The sequence below is a fragment of the Sorex fumeus genome, unplaced genomic scaffold (genome assembly GCF_029834395.1).
Source record: "Sorex fumeus unplaced genomic scaffold, SorFum_2.1 ptg000051l, whole genome shotgun sequence".
Taxonomy (NCBI): Eukaryota; Metazoa; Chordata; class Mammalia; order Eulipotyphla; family Soricidae; genus Sorex; species Sorex fumeus.
This window is the reverse complement of record NW_026606108.1, coordinates 22,933,864-22,956,878: the sequence shown is the minus strand read 5'-3', so window position 1 is coordinate 22,956,878 and position 23,015 is coordinate 22,933,864. Positions and strand designations below refer to the sequence as shown.

Genomic DNA, 23,015 nt, shown 5'->3' with positions numbered 1-23,015 from the left:
AGGAAGCATATTTAAATGATAACAAGTCCTCCTGGGTGTCATTTGGATGTTAGATTGGTCCCCAGGGCCAGCCTCTGTGAACATCTACATTTAAAGGTCAGTTACCACCAAATTATGAACAACTGTTGCATTTATTAGCACAGGCTCAATATCGCAGAAGCTAGAGCCATCAATTTTTACTGACAATGAGCTCTAATTGCATCCTAATACTAAACGAGGGAAACAGACCTTTTCCAGAAAGTTTCATTCCCTGTGCTGTGATCATTTTGTAAAAACAAAAGGAGCAGAGGTCTTTCACAGGTATGCATCTGAAGAAAAAGCCTTCCAACATGCAGATAAGAAACCCTAATCAGATAATAAAAGATAAAATAAACCTTAGTTAATAAGAGATAAACGCTTACTTCCTGCCCAGTGAAAGGGAGACACAGCACAGTTTGTTTAGGAAGGAAGGGCACGCCTCTTAGAGGGAAGTGTGATGTTGGTTCAGCCATGGGTGTCCAGATACACAGTCAAGCACTACCCTCACCCTGGGTGTTTTGGGAAGAGCCTGGGGATGTGGCTATACTTCAACCTGTAGGTAGAGGACCCGCCCTGCCTGATTGGAGGCACCTCTTGGAATGTTGGAGGGAGGCTTTGACAGGGGCATTACTCAGGCCCGTTCATGGTGACTGCTAACTTGGTGTGGGTTAGCAGGGGTTAGTTCTGTCCCAGGGCACAAAGAAGAAAGGGTGGCTGAGCCACTAGGCCCAGATGCTGCAAGGCGCTTGACTGGCAGGAGCACGAGCGCCCCCGCTGGCAGGGCTCTGAAACGAAGCCCCACTCCTCTCTGGGGGCGGCCACTCTTTCCAGGTCCACTGCAGCCTGAGCACAGGCTGACACCAAAATAGGAATCAACACCAAGTCTGCCTGTAACTGGCACTGGGGATGCCTGACGCACCCCTCGACAGCTGCCACAGCTCACTGTGAAATGGAAGTGACAGCGACATGACACAGATGGCGAAGGCACAAGTTACTGGGATAAGTGGTCCAAACACCCCTTCCCCATTCCTGCTCCTGTGATTCGCTCTCCTAGCCCCCATGAAGGGTCCCACACCAGTGGACACAGGATGCAGAGACCCGATCCACCTGAAGCAGACAGTGAGTCCCCTTCCCAGCCACCTTCCGAGCCCCCTTCCCTGTCCCCTACCCAAAGATGGTGTGGGAAGGACAATGTTCCTAGGGCAGGGAGTACAGTTCAATAATCAGGTGAGCTTCAATCTCTGGCTGGGTCTGGCTGCTGAGGATTCCAGCTCTGGGGGACCAGGCATCTGTCCCCTGGTGCCCATCCGGCAGGCAGGAAAGCACCAACTGATAGGAGGCAGACTAACATTTGTCATGTGAGTTGGTGACTACTTCCCGTTTCTCTCCATGTGCAGTTTCAGGGAAAGTGGAGGGAGGGGCAGATCATTGAGACACTTGAATGGTTGTTTGAAATCTCCCTTATGTGGGGTGTTGCCAGTCAGATAACAGGGACAGCAAGACTGGGGATAGGTAATATATATAAACAGTGCCACTGCCCTGGAGATGAGGCGGGTCCAGAGCATAGAAAGTGAAGACAGTGACAGAGCCCCAAGAGGCAAGAAGCAAGGATGCAGCTGAGCGGCAACAACTGGGGGTCACTGTCTGTCCAGGAGAGCTGTGAATGAAGAGCTATTACATAAAGGGGGGTTGGAAACACCAGACACCAGTGGGGTGTGATAATCTTACACATTGCCCGTGAGGACCAGAAATTAGCTGGCTCTGCTTTAACCATGCTCTAAGGACTAAGTTTCCACGTGTGCGCATGTGCATTGCAGGAAAGGTTAGGCTAGAGGGCGTATAGATATTTCATTTCACATACTAACAAGCTGGCCTCCAAAACGGATCTTCAAAGTTGTAGTCTCACCAACAGGGTCTTAGAGAACCTGCCCCCTCAGCCCATTCTCATCACTACTGGATTCAATTTTTCAGTTGAGTGAAGTTTTTCTTTTTTAATTTTTTTTAATTGAATCACAGTGAGGTAGAGCATTACAAAATTGTTCATGATTGCATTTCAGTCATAAAATGTTCCAACACCCATCCCTCTCCCAATGTAATTTCCCAACACCAGTGCCCCCTCCCACCTCTTCAAGCCACCCCCCACCCCAGCCTGCCTCTATGGCAGGCACCTCTCTTTTGAGTGAAGTTTTTAAAAGACTGATTCACTCTGTCTTTCCTAAATGCTAATGACACAATTTTTCTCTCTCACATATTTATTACCGTGATGTCTCTCTCATCTCAAAACCAGCAAACACAGAAGCATGTGACAGACAGGGGCTTCTGGAACAGAATCCTGTCTGGGTGTCTAAGAGCCGCTCACCCACTGAGTCCAGCTTGAACGCCACCCTGCCGCTCCCCTCCCCCCTCAAGTATCCCAACCAAAAACCCCCACCTGCCCCTCCCTGGAATGGAAATGATTCTCCTTTTTTCAAATAGCCCAACTTTCCAGCTCCTCCCAGCACCATGAAGCAGGACTATGGGAGAAGGCAGGCACCTCAGAAACAATGACAAGAATGTCAACTTGACAACAAAAAACATTTCACACACAAGGTGAAAAGGAGGGTGTAGGGGAGATGCTTTAGAGTTTCTAAAATAATTTCTAAATTCAAAGAAATCAGCGGGTGAGACTCCGCTCACCTACTAAATTGCTCTTCTTTCTTAGATTAAGGATTATAAAGTGAGCACTTGAGTAATCTATCTATTTTGTGACTAAAAATTCATGAGAGTGTGAGCATACTTCAAATACCCACTCACGCACAAACATGCACACACAGGGTCGGCAACAATAATGTTCTGAGTCTGCCCAATCTAGTCATCAGCATAGCAGCAAGCAAAGCACATGGGTAGTAGAGGGAGATACCCCAGCTCCCTATCAGATTGGCCCCGAGCCTACACCACACCCAGGGGCTGGCAAGCAGGAGGGGAAAGGAGCCGCTCACAGATTGCCCTAGGAAAGGCTTTTAATGGGTCAAACTAAAGTGCATTGACCTTCTGATCCAGAAGCCACTCAACCCATTACAAAGATACGTTGTCACAAAGGCACACAAAGACACCTGCTGATCCACTGAATCTTAAAATATACATTGGGGGGTGGGGGGAACACCCTCTGGGGGTTAGTGACTGTGACCACACAGTGGATCACAGGTCTTATGCAGCTTGTCCAGTCACCTGAGACAAAACCATGGGTCATTGGCGCTGGAGCAATAGCACAGCGGGTAGGGTTTTTGCCTTGTACACGGCCAATCTGGGTTCAATTCCCAGCATCCCAGATGGTCCCCTGAGCACTGCCAGGAGTAATTCCTGAGTGCAGAGTCAGGAGTAACCCCTGTGCATCACTGGGTGTGACCCAAAAAGCAAAAGAAAAAAAAACCCACCATGGGTCAAGAACATGTTTTAATAAACTACACTTGAATCTAAGAAAGGGTAAGGGAAACATATTTATTTCAAGTTCAAAGTATAAACCATCGCTGCAAGCTCAAAGTATAAACTATAGCTGCTGGGAGAGCAAGGTGTGGGGAAATGAAGGAAGTTAGATGGCAGCAGGCAAAATCTGACATGCTTTAAGTATAGGATGAGTATTAAGACAGAAAGCTGGGCCTAAAAAAAAAAAGAAAGAAAAAGAAAAAACCCTAAGAAAACAAAATAAAGGGGGATTAGTAACTGTTGGGTTATAAGACAGAAAACAAATCAAACTAATTTTGAAACACAATGAACTGTTTCTGTAGACTCCTAGAAGCGTTATCTCAAAACAACCACAAGAACAAAAACCCTCTTAAAAATGTTTCTGGAGCTAAGGATGTGGCTCAGCAAAGTTGAGAATGTGTGAGGCCTTGGGTTTGATGCATGCTACTCCAATCCACCCATACACATACATACACACACACACACACACACTAACACACACACACACATACACATGGAGGGATAAAGATTCAAGGACAGAAGACAGCTCAAGAACGGGAGGACAATGCCTTGTATGCTTAAAGTCCCAAGTTTGACACCTGGTATCAGTGGGGTTGCCCTGGTGGCCACCAGCACCATGGGTCTGAGAAGCACTCTATCATCAGACCTGGCTGGCTGAATATTGTCAGGAATGGCCATCCAGAACCCCTCTGCATTGCTTGGCAGGTTCCCTCTCAGTCCCCCACACCCCCACAAACAGTTCCCAGGGATTGCTCAGTGTTAGGCTGGGCTTGCCAGGCATGAGGCTGTAAGCTCAGTCCTTCATCTGTCCCCCCAATATTAATTATAATAATAATTATAATAATAATAACACCCAAGGAGTGTGCGATCCCTAGCATATCAGCACCAGGCAACAACCACAGATACCTCAACAACCAAGTCTTCAAGAAAGATTTTAAAAAAAGACAACTTAAAAAAAAATGTTTCTGACTGCAATTATAACGTAGACACTCTGATGTATATAATATGAGAAAGTAAACTGCTAATTATGCGCTATTCTATTAGTCTCAGCAGCTAAAAGACTGAGGTTTCCCGGGGCTTGAGTTGATAGTACACTTGCCATGGTGTGTTCCTTGTATGTGCCTAATATGGATCTAATATGTCACACCAGAGGATGACCAAACATCACCACACATGCTCTCCACCATGATACCCTTGGTCTTCACACTGAACCCTAGGACTAGTTGGCTGTGACACACCTGAAGGTGTCCCCAAACCTGCTGAATGGCAAATAAAAAAAAAAAGAAAAAGATTTTCAAAGTGTAATAAAGAAGACACAGTTGAAGAGAGAAAAAGGAAAAAAAGAATGAAAGGAACAAGCCCTGCCATTTGATATTTATTGTGTATTTTATCATTAAAAATTCAAAACTTGGATCCCTGAAAAGATGTAGAAACCTTCACAAACCAAAGAATGCACATGCCTGGTGACCACATCATGGCCCCTAAATGTAACCTTCCTCTACAAGCAAGCAGAGAGCATTAGAGAAATGGTTTGTCCCATATGTCTGGCAGGAAAGGGAGATGCAGCAGGAGTAGCTTGTTAAACTGAAACACAAGAATTTATAAAAAGAACTAAGGTTACATTAAAGTCACAGGCTCTACTCTGAAAAAGCCAAACTCGGAAATGGCCAAAGGCAAGGCAGAAACATCTCAGAATGATATCTACAAGGGATCAAATGACATGAAGAACACAAACACTCACAAGTTCATAATGATCTTAATGTTGTAAAGAAAGCCTTTGAGGCAAACCACCATCATTCAGTTTATAATCTTGGGAAGTCAATCAACTCATTCTTTCAAAAAATATACAATGAAAGGAATAATCAAAAAAATTTACCCTCCCTTTAGTAACTAACTGGTTTATGAGACCCTAACTTTGCTCTAGATATGTCCTCAAGCTGATCAATAAAAAGGAGTTGCATCAGAAGTCACTGTTGAGTGAATGAACAGATCTGGGCAATACTCTTCGATGACTTCCAGTGTCACAAATCGAATATAAAAATGATATCAAGCTTTAATCTTCTCATTATGCATGTCACAAGGAATATGCCAATAATGACACCAGGATGTACTCAGCAAAATCCAGAGTAGAAGAAAACTCTATAGAACAAATGGCATAGTTGGTACAACAAAATAATAACAAAACAAAGAAAAGAAAGAGGCAAAAGAAGAAGTACTTAAAAGCACTGCTTTTAAGATCTATTAAGCAGTCACTTTCTGTCAACCTAAGTTCAATCCTAAATCAAAAGAAACTGCATTTAAAAGTGGGGAAACAAGGAAAGCGTGAAAGACTGATCGTTATAATACACTGATGAATTGGTACTTATTTTTAGGGGACTGTGGTAATGATACTGAGATGATATTCTAGATGGGGAACCTATTTTCAAAAATACAAGCTAAAAGTATTTACAAGAAGAAATATGAGGTTTGCTTCCAAATGAGTCAAAGCACATGTTCCAAGAGCACTGGAAAGGCAGGAAACAGCATTGGCTGTGAGCTTAGAGCTTGTGGAGCTGAGTAAAAGGTCATTAAAGGTCATTACTCTCCCTACTGCTACACAGGTTGAAGTTTTCTACAATGTAGGGTTACTTTTGCAAGAGAGGAGAGAAGCAAGACAATAACTGAGAAATAACCCAGAAAGCAAAATAACAAAGTGAAATAACAGGAAATACCATTAAAAATCTAAGCATCTAAATTCCACCAAAAACCTGGAGACCAGCACAGGAATGTCAAGTATGAGCTCGATGGGTCCTATAAATTGAGGGATGCAGAGGGGGATGGGAAATAACCAAAATGTACTTCAGTGACCTCTAAAATCTATCCCAATCCTTCAGGGAAACACATTTCACTGATGATCTAAAAAAACTAAAAAAACATACTTTTTCCCCCCCTTTATGCCAAGAAAATAAAAGCAGCATTGTGTGCACAGTTTGGAAGTTGCAATAAAGAATGCCAGATGGAATTCTACTGCTCAATAGGCAGAGTACAGACTTGCATGCTGGGGAGCTCGGTTCTCTCCTTCGCACTGCACTGGAGTGTCCTGAGCACTGAGACAGGAGTAACCTCTGAGCACTTCTGGGTGGGGCCCCAAAACAAAGGGAAAATGATGGTTGCCAGGGAGAAATGAGGGGTGATTTGGGATATATGGGGAGAGGGTATTTTTGGGCTGGCACCTGGTGAGTCATGGATCACAAATCTTTCAAGACACATAAGAGCCAGGATATATTCCTGCAAACATTTAATATTATTAACAAGTGATAATTCAATAGAAGGGAGAATATCCCTGGCATTTGTGGGGGGTGGGGGGGAAGCAGTACCGCAAAGTAACTGAAAGAGTTTATCTAACATACATATTTCTCTCAGACTTTTGTCTATATTACTGATGTCTGTTAAAGAGTTTTAAAAGAGTAAATTTCAAGACAGAATCTACTTAAAATGGTAAGGGCCATGGGTGTGGCTAGCATTAGAACGCATGCTTGCACGTGTAAGATTCTGGGTTTGACATCCAGCACCACAAACACAAAAAAGGTAAAAAAAACAAAATACACACACACACACACACACACACACACACACACAACCCACCAGAGTAATTCCTGAGCACAGGGCCAGGAGTAAAATAGCTGGAGACACCATCTTGCCTTTCCCCATTAGACCACATCAGTTTCCACCAGAAACTGGTAAAACAAAAAACAGACTTTTGTCAAACAGCAAATAATCCCCAGAAAGCTTGTGAGGTAACCGAAAGTTGTTTTTTTCTATTCAGGTTTGTTTCTAATAGCAGGTTTGCCTCACTTCTGATACACGGTGTGCTACAATTTAGACTACTTAGCAATTACATCAAAGCAGACAAAAGAAAATGTAATATGGTCTCCTGGATTGTGTCCTGGCTCAAAAAGAGGGGAAAAAGGGAAGAACTGGTGAGTTCCAGGAACAGGAACTGGTAAGTCCACAGCGATGTCCCAGAGAGCTTCCTGGTGCTGACAATGTTACGGAGATGTAAAATATTAACAATGTGAACAATGGGAGAAACCAGAAGAGGGTAGGAAACTCTCCATACAACCCTTTTAACTTCTCTGCCCATCTAAAATTATTTCAACGGCAAAGGTCTGTTTAAAAGTATTTAATCAGAAAATAAAAAACCAAAGGTGAGGAGTAAGGCACTGGTCTGAATATGGCCAACTTCCAACTTAGGGGTTACTCTTACCTGGCCAGGAATAACCCCTGAGCACTGGTGGGTATGTCCTAGGACCCTCCCTGCGCCCCTTCCCCAGTCCCATTAAAGGTGAAAAGGTAGATCAAACTCATTGAAAACAAACTTCTGTTCCCACACTTCTAGGAACCCTCTTTGCAGAAATCACCTCCAGAACCTGCTTTGATTTTGATTGAATGTAGCATCCCACTTGCTAAGGTGCCAAGAGCGTATTTTCACACGGTTTTTCCTGTCCTTAAGGGTAAGGAACACGTCCACAGAGGTTCGATTTAATCGCTCAACACCACTTACAGTGTGTTTAGGCTCTGGGTTCGCCGGGAGTGAGGCACCCGGCCAGCGCTGGCCTACCAAACAAAGATCCCCTTCATGCCAAAGGTGCCTGGGGACTGAAAGGCATCGCTGTGGACACTGTGGTCTTGCTGTCCTTCTGCCCTTCTCCCACTGTGCTGGGGGAAGTGCCAGCAATGGGCAGGCCTGGTACCCTACTCCTGAGATGCCCCCGACAATCCCAGTTCAGAGGACTGCTCCTTTCTTGTTTGGGAATGCGTCGGCCAACCCACATGTGGAACTGCCCCAGTGGGAGCAGGAGTGGAGGAGAAGCCCACAGCGGAGGAGGAGATATGCCAGAGCCTGGGATCAGAACTTTAGAGAGGAAAGGGCCTGACTCTGCAGAAAAGCCCTCTCTTCCTCAGGATGCTGTAGGATTTAGAGCATGCCGACCCCGAAATCTACAGTGACACCAGGGGGAAGGGATTGAGTCCTTTGCAGGCTTGCACTCACAAAAAAAGGACAAATGGTTGTGACAAGTTTTTCCCACAGGCCACTGTCAATTCCAAGGAAATATTTACAGGCTGCTTATGTTTGAAAAAAAGAAAAAGACACAGGAGGGTCAAGGAGATGGCTCAATGGTGGCACACACACTTTGCATGCAGGAGGCCTGGATTCAACCTCAGCACCACACGGCTACCCAAGCAGCCAGAGCACCATGAGATGTGGCTATTCCCCTGACCAAAATAAATAAATAAATAAATAAATAAACCACAACTGAAATCAGATAATATGGAGGTATTATGAATTTTATGATAACATTTACATTCTGGTTATGCTTAATAGGAAGTTACAAGTATTCAGTAAATATTTATAGGTGCTGCTACCTTGGATTTATTTCAAAATTTCAGAATTTCAAAAAGGTGAGGAACAAAGGAGTCGGTGTGAAGAACAGAACTGTGAAATATTGGCAGGTGAGTAATGGCTAAACGGGCAGCCCATTGTATTGTTCTATTTTTGTATTTACTCCATAAAGCATTAAATCAATAAAGATTCCTGCATATTTCAATATTATGATCATGTAAAATGAAGCTGCCTTATGTATTGAAAAGCAGGGTAATTAAGAAGATCAGTGATAGATTCCAAATCCCCCTAAAAAAATGTGCAAGCCTCAGAGTCAATAGCAGAGTTAAAATGAACTTGAAAAACTAAATCAATGCCTAGACTTTGACAACTGAGAAAGCCAAAGTTGAGCCCATTCAAATGTGCCACCTCAACCCTAACTACAGGTTTGAAGATGGAAACCAGGGGCACCACTGGCCCCCCTTTCTCCCCACAGAAGTCTGACCTCCAGTGTTTCCTCCAGGACAGTGAATATCTCATCTCTGCCTCACATCCCTGGGTCTTCTCCTTCCTCAAGTAGGATGCGAGGATTTCTCCCACAGTCCTCCTTTTCCCCATCCACCAGTTCTTCTTGAGAAAACGCCTGTTTTTCTGCTTTCTGCATGGGCAAGGTCAGCCAGAGGAGCCCTATTTCCCACCCAGTCCCATGGATAGTCTGAATTCCTGCAATCAAAGTGCCCACCCCAAGGGGGGATGGGGTGTAGGGGTGGGAAGGCTACTAGGATCATTGGTGGTGGAGAATGAGCACTGGTGGAGGGATGGGTACTCGATCGTTGTATAACTGAAACCCAATCACAAAAATTTGAAAGTCCACAACTGTACCTTGTGGTGTTTCACTAATAAAAACATTAATTAATTAAAAAAAAAAAGTGCCCGCCCCAAGCCCTCCAAACCAAATGAAGCCCTTATCCATTTTCACCCATGCCTTCAGTTCCCACTTGTTAAGTGGTACCTGTCTTCCTCAGGGTCACCCTGTTGCCTCACATCTGATCAAGTGGCCCTGAAGATCGGGGCCTCCATTTTTCCCTGTCCTTGCCAACTTGCCCAATCCAGTGCTCGCCTTTCTGGTTCTTTTGCAATTATCTCTGCATGTGACACAGGGCTTCTAGGCCATGCTTTGAAATGCAGGACTCAGCATGCTACTTCCTATTCTACAAACAGCCAGCAACTCCAGGGCCTGAGGCTAAAGTCCACACTCTTTTATAGCTGTGAGCTAACCTCACCTCATCTGGTATGTAATCACAGCACAATCTCTCAGTTCCTTAAAATCCTGCCTGCACCTTAACCTCAGGACCCACAGGGGCTGGCTCCAGCCCCTAATCATGCCCTGCCCAAATTCACTTGGTAGAAGGTGCAACTGTTTATCCTTTAAAGGGGAGGCACTGGGAGTCTGTAGGATGTACCAGGCCTGGAGCTGGGGTGGGAGCAGAGTGCCTTCAGGGAACTGAGAGTCCAAAGCACCACATTCCAAAAGAAGCTCTTGGCAGGGCACCTCTCCATCAAGTCATATTTGAATCCATCCACAACCTGTTACAATACCCTCTTCTGTTCTTTCCTACAGGAAAATGATTAAAAACCTTCTGCCCCCCTTTGTGGGGATAAATCTGGGAGTTTAAAATGTCTCTGCCCTGCACTTCTTCTTTCTAGAATTCACAAGCCCAGCAAAAACTTAATCAGATTTCAAAAGCCAGCCTCCCAACTCATCCCTCACCCCACCCCCATCTCAGCACCCTAAGGCAGATCACAACTGCCCACTCAGCTCCTTTCCACTGGATTCCGCTGACATCAGGACCCTGGGCTCTTCCTTCCCCTGTTCCTCTTGCGTGACCAAGTAGGCTAAAGACAGGAACAGCCTTCTGTCCTGCAACCCCCACTCCCCCCAGTGTAGGCTGCGGCAAATGTTTAATCGGTAAAACGAGCCAAATCATACCTTCTCTGGAAGGTAGACTTAAACTGTACAGAGGATAGAATGCCACGGATGTTCTATTTTCACATTTGTCATAGTAGCTAAAATCTTATAAGTAAATGCCAAAAGCCAGTCAGAGAGACTAGAGACCACATACTATGGGGCACTGCTGTTGTGTAAGATTCATTTTAGTCCTCCTAATGAGACAGAACTCTCCACACTCATACAGTGGGGCTACTCATGAGCTGCAGGATAGCAATAGTAAAATCTTGCTACTTATTCATTTTCTAGGGGGAGAACACATCTTATGATACTCAGGGGACCAGGTCATATCAGGAATCAAACCCAGGGCGCCCACATACAAAGTTCTTTGAACTTTCTTCTTGGCCCATGCTATTTATTCTTGGGGGTTGGGGGGTGGGGAACCCCAGGGGGCTATAGAGTACAGGATTCAGGCAACTGCCTTTCATGCAGCTAAACCTGGTTCAATCCCCAGCACAGCATCTGGTCTGCTGACTACTTTCAGGAGTGATCCCTCAGCACAGCGGGTACGGCACAAAAACTAAGGAAAAGAAAAACCTTACATTCTTATACTGTAAGAGGAAAAGTTCCTAAGAAAATATCTCTCTTCATTTTATCTCTGAGAACGTAGGGATTAGAAGGCGGAAGAATTACCCTCTTGTACTTTAAACTTATCACTGAATTTGTCAGAATGTATAATATAAAGTTTCTTAAACTTAAAACACAAACGTAGCCTCTAAAGTGAAAAAGGTACTTTTCTACACTGTTTTATCTGTTTCTTCCTTAGGAAATTCAGGCGGAACTTTTAAACTCTGGGATCCTTTGCTCCCTCAAAGATAAAATATTTTTCACGGCTATATTCTTAGCATCTAGAATAGACAACAACAGGCAAATGCTGGCTGAACAAATAAGCTGTTGTAACACTATAAAAAGTTGCTTGGGAGTACAAAGACAGGCTTCACAATCTCATAAAGGAAAAACAAGTCATTTGCAGAAATTATCTTAACAATATGGTTACCAATCTAAAGGACCTAGGGTTCTTCTTTGAAGCTGACTTATAAAGGGACTAGGCAGATAAAGCTCACAGCACAGAACCCAGTGCCATGCAAGCCGCAGTTCCTGTTTATGATCCTTGTGAACCCGGGCACAATCCAGACCTCGAACAAACAGCCTTTTAATCTTCATAGTCCATAATATCTCCAAGATAGTAGGCAGACGGGCCCTCCCTTATTGCTGATGCTGACAGAGGAGAGGTGAGATCTTGAAAGAAGGAAAGATAACCTAGGGGGGAAATGCCTTGAATGGGTTCAAACTTAATTCTAACTTATTGTGCACCCCAAGTGTTAATTCACAGGAAATGATTCTTGATATAAAGGACCACTACTGAGCTCACTCAGGTTCCTCCCATGGAAAAGACTTGTGAGGACCTATTTGGGGACACTTAGATCTGGCAGTCTTCTTCATTCAAGCAAGCCACACAACTCTCTGGATATTTCCCTCCCCAACTGTCACTGAATTCTAAATCCTCCTTTGAAAGTTGATGAACATGTTAGGTTCTAAAGACTGTTCCGAGGGAACTTGGTATCAAGGCTGTTTCAAGCACACAGGTGGAAAAGCTTCTGCTAAATCCCTGGAAGCTGCCTGGGTTCCTCCAGTGAGTGATGCAGAGTAACTAAGAGCCCTCCCACAAAGTAACAGTCCTCTGCCCTGAGCCCACCTGTCCTTGAACTCCTGCAAACACGTGTTGGCAGGGGCTACTAGCCAGGAGCCTTTCCTCTAGCAAAAACTTGAGATGTCCAAACACCTGGGAAGCTGCCACAGTCCTACTTACTCAATTTGTTACCCCAAAGCCCTCACCCTCTCTCATCACCCCCCCCCCCCCGCCCAATTCGGAAGCTCAGGGGCCAGGGGTTCCTCACTGCTCCTCTTCCCTTAGCCCAGGGGGGCTCAAGCTGCCCCTGACCTTGCCATTCCAAGACATTGCACAGCTAGAAACTTTGGCAACCACCGAAAGGCAAACACAGGGGCTCACCGTGGCTAAGAGCTACGAAGGATGCTTTGAAAAACAATAAACAAGAACAGAAAAGTAGCCCGCTCCCCAGGCGGCAATGAAGCCAGCACAACTTGCAGCTGACCTCCAGCCTCCTCGAAGCCACCGGGTCCGGGCAGCGGGGGCAGCAGTGCCAGGCGCGCGCGCCGCTCATCCCGGGCACCGCGCCGAGCCCGGCGAGCGCCGCGTCCGCGGGCTGCACGCGCTCCGGCCCGGAGGCCCGCAGAGGCGCGGGCCGAGCACCGGGACCGAGCCGGGGTGCCCCGGCGCCCGCGGCCGCGCGGAGCCGTCCGCGCGGGGGGCGCCCGTTGCCTTGACAACGGCGCCGGGGCGCAGTCCTCCCTCCGGGCCGGGGGAGGGGAGGCGGGCGAGTGTCCCCGTGCACCGCGGCGGCGGCGCGGCGGGGGCGGGGGCGGGGGGCGCCCCGGGAGCAGCGCCGCGGGAAGGGCCGGCGGGGCCCGGGCCGGTCGCGGCACGCGCCTACCGTGTATCCCCGCTCCAGGTCGCTCTCCTCGTAGCGAAAGGACGGGATGTAGACCTCCATGGCCGCACCGGCCGGCCGGCGGAGGACGAGCAGGGGCGGGCTCACGCCGCGGCCGCCGCTCCGCCCCCGGCCGCCGCCCCGCCCCCTCGCCGGCCTGGCGGGGCCCCGGGGGGCTGCGCCGAGCCGCGGTCGCCGGGGCCGGCGCGGGGAGCAGAGGACGCGAGGCGCTAGGTGGGTCCGGCCCAAGGGGCAGCGGAGATCAGCTGGGCCCGGAGGAGGCGGCGCCCGCAAACCTGAGTGTGCAGAAAGGGGGTGTGCGTGCCTCCGCGCCGACGACTGGGCCGCGCCCCGGATCCCTCGCCCCTCGGGCTCCGCAGACGCCGGCCTGGTCGCCCAGTCCGCAGAGTTCATGCGAGTCTGGAATAAGAAAAGCCGGGAGCATCCAGGTTTTGTTGGGGTTCGTCGAATTTGCGTTAGGAATAGTGGCAGAAGATGACAGCCGTGAACCGCACCCCCTCTCCCCCCCTCAACTTGCTACCAAGACTTTCCCAATGCATTGCACCGTCGGTGACTGAGATCCGAGATCCGGCGTCTGGCCCCAGTTCTAGTGTTGCTTGCTTCCAAGGAACTGTGCAGAGATTCTTAGCTGTATAAGGAAAACAGAAGACAAGCGGTGGGGGAAAAAGAGAAATTGGGGGACCGCAGGGGTGTTGTGGGCGAGGACCACAACTAACCTCCGGCCAAACCTAACCACTTCAAAGTATCTAATACCTGAAAAGATTAAGTCACCCTGTTAAGGAAACCTGATTATCAGGTTACTAACCATTGTCAATGCTGTTTTTCTTCCATATTATGTTTCAGCATGAAGCAGAACAGGAACTTAAGAGGGGACTCCCGGGTCACTGAGAAGGCAGCTCAGGCGCTTTTAGGCTTCAGGCTAACTGCTACCCCTAACTCGGAATGCCCTTGAACTTTGTGGGTCATGACACCCTGTCAAAAGCATTATCACGTTTTGTTATAGGAAAAAGGAAAAATCGCTTCCTTGACATGACGAAGCCACGGGATGTGGACCCTGCAGAACCTTCCAGACTAGTGCCCTTCAAAGTCTCATACTAGCTCAGCACATACCCACCTGCGCCCTAGTATGACTGATCATCAGCCTCTTGAACAGGATGGATGGCAGTGGAACTTGGTATTCTTTGAATTGAGTTTTGGGGTCCATCCAGCTTGTAGCTTCCTAAATCTCTACGGACTTTCGCGATATTGAAATTCATTCATCTACTTTTAAGTTTAGACCCACAGCCTTCTAAAAGAAAATAGGGCCAAAGCGATTGTACAGCGGGTAGGGAGCTAGCCTTAGACATGGCCACCTGGGCTGGATCCCCGGTATCCCAAACTAAAGAATAATTCCTGAGTGCAGAGCCAGGAATAAGCACCACTGGGTGTGGCCCCAAAACAAACAACCCCTTTTCAGTTCATTTGGCAGTTTTCAACTTAACACAACCAATTGCATACAACATATGCCTAGATGTTATGACCCACTGTGTCCCACTTTAGCTTCATAACAACTCCGGAGGCGTGTGTGCAATAAAATGTTCAAGAATATTTTTAAAATAGCTGATGGCAAAAAATTCCCTGCCCCCACAAACTATCTCAAGATGGTTAAAGGTTATTGTCTCAGTGGATAATGTAACCCAGGCATAAATAAGCATAGAATCTTCAGCAACAGGTAACTGATCATTTGTTACTTGCTTGCTTTCTATGCAAACCCTACCTCTGCTAGTAGCCTAGCATTTGTGTAAATGCCATTTTCCTGTCAGGCATGGTCATTTGTTGGATTTAATGGTAGGAATAAAGTGGGCTAACGAAGATGAGATGGTTCTAAAGTGAACAAACACGGCAAATCTATCATCACACTGTTCCTGAGTCTCTTCATCAAACTCTAAATCTGGGAGATCAACTAAATTATCTTTTCATCAGAAAATTAACAAAAATCGATGACAATTGACAATGAAGTTAGTATCAGCTAATAAAAGCAATCCATGTGAGTAAAACTGGCTCTTCCCCAAACTCTGTACCTACTATAAAAACTCAGATAATCATAGCAGTAGTAACCTGAGTCACCAAAGCCTTAAATCTGGACAGCATAAGTAACACTGTCCTTTGCTAAGAGCCATTCCACTGCTTCCATACCTAAGGCGAAGACTATGCGTTTTGTGGAAATGTTTCTTTCCCTAAGCAATTCTATTTGTAGCTCAAACCTCTTTTGTGTCTCTTGGAGGTATTGAAGGTGTCCAAATTCGTTTCCCACAACACTCATTGAACAACATTAGCCATGTTTGTAGTGGAGATACTTCTATGAGAACACAAAGTGTTATGAAAAAGAAAAATCTACCAAGAAAAAGAGATTCCTTGTTTCCACTTAGAAGACTGGAAAGGATACATAAAGACTGGATTTCAAATTTGGCCCTAAAGATCAAAGGGTGGGAGGGATTCACAACGCTGAAGGGGAAAGGGAACTCAGGTAAAGTCCATCAGTAATACCACTGGTAAAGCTTAAGGCAACAAGATAGGGCAACTTTTGATTACAGCAAAAAGTGGATTATAGCAAGGAAATCAAGACAGGAAAAACAGGGATAGGGACATGATTCAAGGGCAAGAGAACTGTCTTCTGTGTGTGAGGTCCTGGATTTGATCCTTAACACCATAACAAAAAAAGCACAAAAGAAAAAGAATAAAGGGTGTGGGGCCAGGAAAAGACGTAATGCCGGTTCTGATGAATTTGATTCTAAAACATAGTAATGTGACACAGTAATTCTAAAACATAGTAATGTGATAGTCCTTTAAAAAGATTAATTTAAGCTTGGCTAAGTAGATAGGTTAATGAAGTATATTTCATAAAAGACAAAAGTTCTGGTAAATAGTCACAAATTCTTGAACCCAGGAGATAGTAGAGAAGAAACAGATTTTAGTGAGGTTTCAGGAAAAGAATGAATCCAAACTGGTCTTGGCAGGATAATACATAAGCAAAATAACTCTCAGAAAATAAGCATTTTGCGGGGCTGGAGAGATAGCACAGCGGGTAGGGCGTTTGCCTTGCACACAGCCGACCCGGGTTCGATTTCCAGCATCCCATATGGTCCCCTGACCACCACCAGGAGTAACTCCTGAGTGCAGAGCCAGGAGTAACCCCTGTGCATCGCCAAGTGTGACCCAAAAAGCAAAAAAAAAAAAAAAATTAAGCATTTTGCTTTATATGTATTATTGGAGGTTAAGGAAACATTTCAACTTAAATGTAACGTTAAGTTTGCTTGAAAAACCAAATGCCATGCATGCATAAACACACTGATGTACACACACTCAACTCCTCAACTCACACTGTATAAATGTATATATAGTGAGAATATTTGAAGATCCATAAAATTTTAAAAAGCAAGATAACTGGAGACTTTATGGTGGAAGCAATAAGAAAGCAATTTATTATTTAAATAGTTTTGTTAAATTTTGTCTAATTTAATTCTTATTGAAGTTACATATATATTTAAAAACAGAACCTAAAAAAAAAAACCCTCAGTTCCTGATTAAGGATTTTATCCCACCAGCTTCCCTTAATAAAAAAAAGTTTCAGTATATTAACTAACAAATGGGCAACTTTATCTTAATTGGCTTTAATTACAAAGTTTTCATTTGACCAATTAAGAAAAATTAAAAAGTCAATCTGCAGAGATTTAAAAGTATGTGACAAGAGAAAGGAAGAGGAGCATTTCAAGTTTCTTGAACGTGTTAAAAATTTAGACAGCATGTCACAACTTTCCTATTCTCTATAATTTTCTATGCTTAGCCACTTAACTTTGAAGAAATAAATTATTTTTATCCCAAAGACTTTTGAGAATTCTTTATGTGGATAATTAGAATAAAAATTTTGAAAAGCTTATCAAATATTTTCAAGTAAGAATGTTCAGCCAATCAATACAGATTAAAGAGGAAAAATCAATTTAATCATCATGATTTAAGCTCTGAATTTCCTCCTCTGTAAGATGAGAGCATAGTATTAGACCATCTCTTACCTTCTCCATTGGCAACACAGTGCTACAATTTATTCAAAGTAAGTATCAATCACTACTAGGAAAGCACTTCCTTACAAAGCTGTGCACCCAAGTTGTACCTTCCCTTGAGAGTCATACCTATTACTTGTTCCTTTTATTGAGCTTCTTTGCTGGATATGGATCATGAATTAACAAAACAGCTGTTCAACTTCATCTGTATTTCCATTTCCACAAGTACTGTCTAAATCTGCACAGCTCACTAATACCCATTTAGCCACATGTGGCAACGATGTCATCTGAATGGGAATGTGACAGTGTCTAACACAAGGAAGATATCAAGACTATACCAAACAAAATCATCAGAACTTAAAATACTGCAATAATTTTTAATATACTGAACTACATGTCAGATTTTTTTTTTTTTTTTGCTGTTTGGGTCACACCCAGCAATGCTCAGGAGTTACTCCTGGCTCTACACTCAGGAATTACTCCCAGCAATGCTTGGGGGACCATATGGGATGCCGGAAACTGAACCCCGGTCGGCCATGTGCAGGGCAAATGCCCTACCTGCTGTACTCTCACTCTGGCCCCTATATTAGACATTTTAGAGCTACTAACTTTGCCTGTTTACTCTTTAAAATTGCTCGATTTGCTCGAGCTTGAGCGGGCCCAGTAACGTCTCCATTGGAGATTTTGTTGTTACTGTGTTTGGCATATAGAATACATCATGGGTGGCTTGCCAGGCTCTCCTGTGTGGGCAAGATACTCTCGGTAGCTTGCCGGGCTCTCCGAGAGGGGCGGAGGAATCGAACTCAGGTCGGCCATGTTGGCTGCGTGCAAGGCAAACGCCCTACCGCTATCGCTCCAACCCTATTCTTTAAAATTAGATTACAGAAAAGTCTAAATTACAAATGTGGCTCATGTTATATTTCTATTGGTCAAATTGCTATGGCTCTCCTACACAGATTAGCACAGCTCAATTCATGGTCCTAATAATAGAAGAGTAATCAACATTCTTTCCCAGCATTTTTTTTGTTGTGGTTCTCCTCTTTTTATTTCCATAATATTGCTACCTAATATTACTCTTACTGTAAGAGTATTGTCTACTATTTATTTGATTCTGTGTTTTGCATAGAGAAAGGGCTGGTGATTCTATCCCGCATACCAAATATTTTTGAAATATACAATATCACAGAGATAACTATTATGGCATTCTTATTTCCTAGTGCCCAAGATGTTGAAATGCCTTCAAATTCCCCAAGCCTCCTTCTTACAAGTCTTATCTTCCTCCATCATTATCTTAGAGAATCTTTTGCACTGCCCATCTGTAGTTAATTATTGTTAATGAACTTATGTCTCCTTAATTCATGATAATCACATGACCGTCTATGCAGGGAACCACAAAAGTGAAGTAGACATTTCGGTCAATTTATAGTTACATACAGATCTTAAGACTCAGTTTTTTAAAGTGATGTAACCTTTTTTGGGGGAGGAGGGGGGAAAGGTGGTCAAGCAAGGAGGATTTTAGGGAACAACCACAAAAAAAAATATGTGTGTATATATATATATGTATATATATAAAATTCTTCTTTATTCTCTTGACATTCTTACCTTAAAATAACCTGATTTTGCTAAGATCTACTTATTTTATATTTAAAGCCCACTAGTAACACACCTTATGCCAGTAACAAAGGAGAAAAATTCAAAATACCAACAATGAAGAAATTATATTTTGAGACTAGTATAAACATATGCATTTTATAAAGATTGAATTGTTTAAAATAGCTTAGCAAAAGATACAATCAAGGACACAGTCTTTTATGTAGAAGAAATTATATTTATACATACATTCATTTTGTTCGAGTTCTGTTTTATCTTAATTCTGTTAATTACTTAAGGTAGTCCTGTTTCAAATTGGGTTTTCTAATAAAATATTTAGTTGACATGATATCTTAAAACATTTTGAAGTAGAAAGGCACTTCAGGCGTCGGTTTTATGGCCTTGCTTCAAAGATACATAACAGAATGTCACAGAGCTACAAAGAGCTAGAAGCCAAAACTGAACTGAATGCGCTGATCCCAAGTTCAGCTTGTTCCATTACTAACATCCTTCCATTAAATCATATCTGGTTAAGGGATAAAAGAGTATTTAAGAGTCAGGCCTACCCAACTAAAAGAATATCGGCATTAGTACTCTTATTTACTTGGAAGGACGGAGAAAACTGATGAGTGCAGCTGGTAAAATCACTGAACTAAATAAATCCCCCCTAAAATGTTGGTAGGGCTCAGAGGTTCACACATGATTTCTGGAATTGTGCTGAAGCTGCTACTTTCTTCAGCCGATCAAGACAGAAAGTAACTATTTTATTTGGAAGTACTAAGTATTCAATTCTGGCTTGAACAACTAATTTGGAAATAACAGAAATATAGATATAATACTAGGACATCATTAGAGTGGAACTATTCCAAGTAAAACTGTATTTTGTCAATATTAGAAGAAAAAATATCAGATCTATATTATTATAAATTACCTGTTTCTCATATCTAAGTTATATTCAGCAGAAGCAAGACTAGAAGATTATACTAGTTTTGCTTTAATTTTTTATTCTAAAAAGAGCAAATATTATTTTGTATATTCTAGGTAATTGTCTGGGTTCTAAGTGCATACATGGAAGGAATATCTATAGTGACCTTAAAAAATCAACAATAAGGGTAATAGACAAAATCTGTCCAGTGAACTGAGAGGACTCAGTTATACATACCACAACTTACTCCTCTGGCAGGGAGATGGTAGTAGTTAGCTTAAGAAGAAAGACTTCATTAGGAATAATTCGAAACAAAATGAAATTAACCCTGCTGCCAATTTTAAACTTTCACCTGTATTAGCTATTTAGGTAATAGATATCTAAATAAGATACAGGATAGATGAGTAGGTTATAAAAAGCAAATTTCATTTTTCTCTAGTAAGTACATTTTTTGTGTTCCTTGGTAATTTAAAACAGTATGGTGCCAGTCTTTTCAATTCTGACTACACATGATCTATTTTCAGTTTGAAATGAAAAACAAAGAAAATGTAATGAACAGATTAAAAACAGGCAATCCTTAATTTTGAAGGTAACAACCGAAGAGGAGTATGATCCATGGGATTTGTAACAAAAGTACATGAATACATTTTCCCCTAATTATTAAACTGCTTATAGTAGAGATTGTCAAAAACAAGCAGACAATTATTCTCTACCTTTACCCAAGACAAGAGCATTCCCCAGAGTTGAATCAAGAAATCAGTGTTCTTTGGTTTATGATGAATTCATGAGACATTTCAGTTTCATTTAGTCATTTAAGAAAAAGGCTATTAATGGATCATAATATCACCTATATGCCCCTATAAAACGTTTCTTCTTATGCTTTGATAAGATCCTTAATATGTTGACATACCCAAATAACTTGTTACTAATATTTCACAAGGAATATTATTTTATTACTATAATCACAAAATCATAATTTCTGTACAGGAATGTATAAGTGAACATTAATCAATGCACTGATAATTCACTTCATAAAGAGGGTAAACACACTACAGAACATATTGTAAAGAAAAAATATTGTAAAATTTTCTGGCCTTGCAGTGCACTTTTTAGTGCAAATATTTAAGACACAATAGTGTTCAATTCAGCAAAGTATTGCAGAATGTCATGCCACAGTCCACTTAGTTCAAAGAGGGTCAGGACATGCAGCTTGTAATAAAATGTCAGAGCATATATATATATATATATAAAAAACCACATGTAATTCACAAAATATATAGTGGTTTATTTAGATGATTTTAAATGATTTCACTGTGGAGTTCAGCATACTGGAACAAATATCCAAAATCTTCTGAATGAGAATATCTTCTTGCTACGCAATGGCTTTGGCTTCAGGTAGGAATGCCTCCCAGTATTTTATCAGCTATAGATAATAATAAAAATAAGAGATATTTTTATTACTCTTTGTTACAAGTTATACCCTGATTAACATTAAAAACAATGTATAGTGATAAGCTAACCATGATTAACCTCTAAAGTCTGGATCTTAATAGGATCATTTTAATTTCCTTATTTAAAATTTGTCAACAGTACATCTGTAAGTCATTAAATGTCTGAGTAATTTAATTTTTGACATGATCTAAAAGCACCTAAAGTGTTTATTTCCACAAACTTTATATAGAAACAAGTTGTCAGTATAATTTGTGATTACCTTAAAATAAAAGTACAGTAGGCTTATCCAATATAAAGTAATAACATCTACTTAAGAAAATAATCATATTTTGTTACTGCTAGCCAAAGATAATGACAAACAGAAAAAGGAGGAGGAAAAGAAAATATCGGTCAAGAGAGGTAAAAAAGACCAAGAAGAATTAGCCGCAATCTTTCCTGGATTCCACAGAACAGATTAAAGTATGAACTAAAGTTATGTTTGAAACAATTTCTTTAAAAACATTAATATAATTTATTTTCACATTTTAAAAATCTAACTGCGTGCCAGAGACAATTCAGAGGTTAAGTCACTTACTGTGACTCAGGCAACCCTGTTCAATCCCCAACAATATGGTCCCCTGAGTACCACCAGAAATGATCCCTGAGCATAGAACCAATTAATTAAAAAATAAAATAAAAATTGCAAAAACATCTCTCAACCTACTGTTTAGGACTTAAGGCAAAGGGACAGACCCAAGAATTCTGATTATTACAACTACTCTGTTTCTCTTTTGCTATCACTTTTTTTTTAATGTTTCAATTCTTATTCTTCCTGAAGTTAAAAATTTTTTCCAAAAACAAATTTTCAGTTTGTAATTCATAAAAAATAAAAAATCTTACCTGCTGTTGTGTTTGTACTAATGATTCTAAGTACTTGATAATGACAGTTTTAAAATCTTTCACTCGTTCTTTCTGTTGAATTGAATACAATATGGAGGAAGGGAAAAAGAAAGCTCATTAGTACAGAACTAGATTTTCTTAGTCTCAGCAAAATGTGACTTTATTCTTCGGAAAAAAAAAAGTGAAACTGTTATACTTGCCTCAAATCTTCCCACTTCTTTTCGAATTGTTTTAGAGATTTGTTCAAAATCTCTTTCCCCTTGTTGTACTTTTGCTTCCCACTAATAAAACAGAAAGAGACAAATGTTTTAATCTTCTTCAGAAAAATTGAACAAGTAGTCATAATGACAAATTTAATTTAATGTCATGCCTCAAAACTCTGAGAAAGTCTAACACTGGCAAATTCCAGTACAGTATCATTCAAACTTATATAATTTTCTTATGGTAGATATTCATATCAATTTAATTTTCATTAAAATTTCACTGCTAGATTTACTCAAGATTATAATATTCTATTAATGAATGATAATCTCCATTGTTTAATTAAATATCACTAAGGTAGAAGAAAATATTTCAAGTATAAAATTTACTATCGAATAATATGGCAATTTCAAGAGTGGAATTTTCTCATTCCTCTTTTATGTCACCTCCTCAAATCGTATCAACACCATCAACACTGTTCAGCTAATTGTATGAATACATTTCATTGTATGTGTCCATGAAAATACTTTAAATAAGGAATATTATATGA

The 23,015-nt window shown here is 42.3% G+C and overlaps 2 protein-coding genes across 3 annotated transcripts in view; both read right to left on the bottom strand.

The window, feature by feature from the left end:
- Positions 1–13,509, bottom strand: part of SNX24 (sorting nexin 24) — a 148,454-nt gene extending 134,945 nt beyond the window's left edge. For both annotated transcript variants that reach the window (XM_056124372.1, XM_056124371.1), the window contains exon 1: positions 13,364–13,509. In XM_056124372.1, the coding sequence (XP_055980347.1) occupies positions 13,364–13,423 (60 nt within the window). In that variant the 5' untranslated portion in view covers positions 13,424–13,509. The remainder of the gene's footprint in view (positions 1–13,363) is intronic.
- Positions 13,510–20,864: 7,355 nt separating this feature from the next.
- SNX2 (sorting nexin 2) overlaps positions 20,865–23,015 on the bottom strand; it is a 52,204-nt gene continuing 50,053 nt past the window's right edge. The window contains exons 13-15 of the mRNA XM_056124610.1: positions 22,461–22,545; positions 22,265–22,332; positions 20,865–21,356 (exon numbers count right to left, since the gene is read on the bottom strand). Coding sequence (XP_055980585.1) covers positions 21,306–21,356; positions 22,265–22,332; positions 22,461–22,545 — 204 coding nt within the window. The 3' untranslated portion in view covers positions 20,865–21,305. The remainder of the gene's footprint in view (positions 21,357–22,264; positions 22,333–22,460; positions 22,546–23,015) is intronic.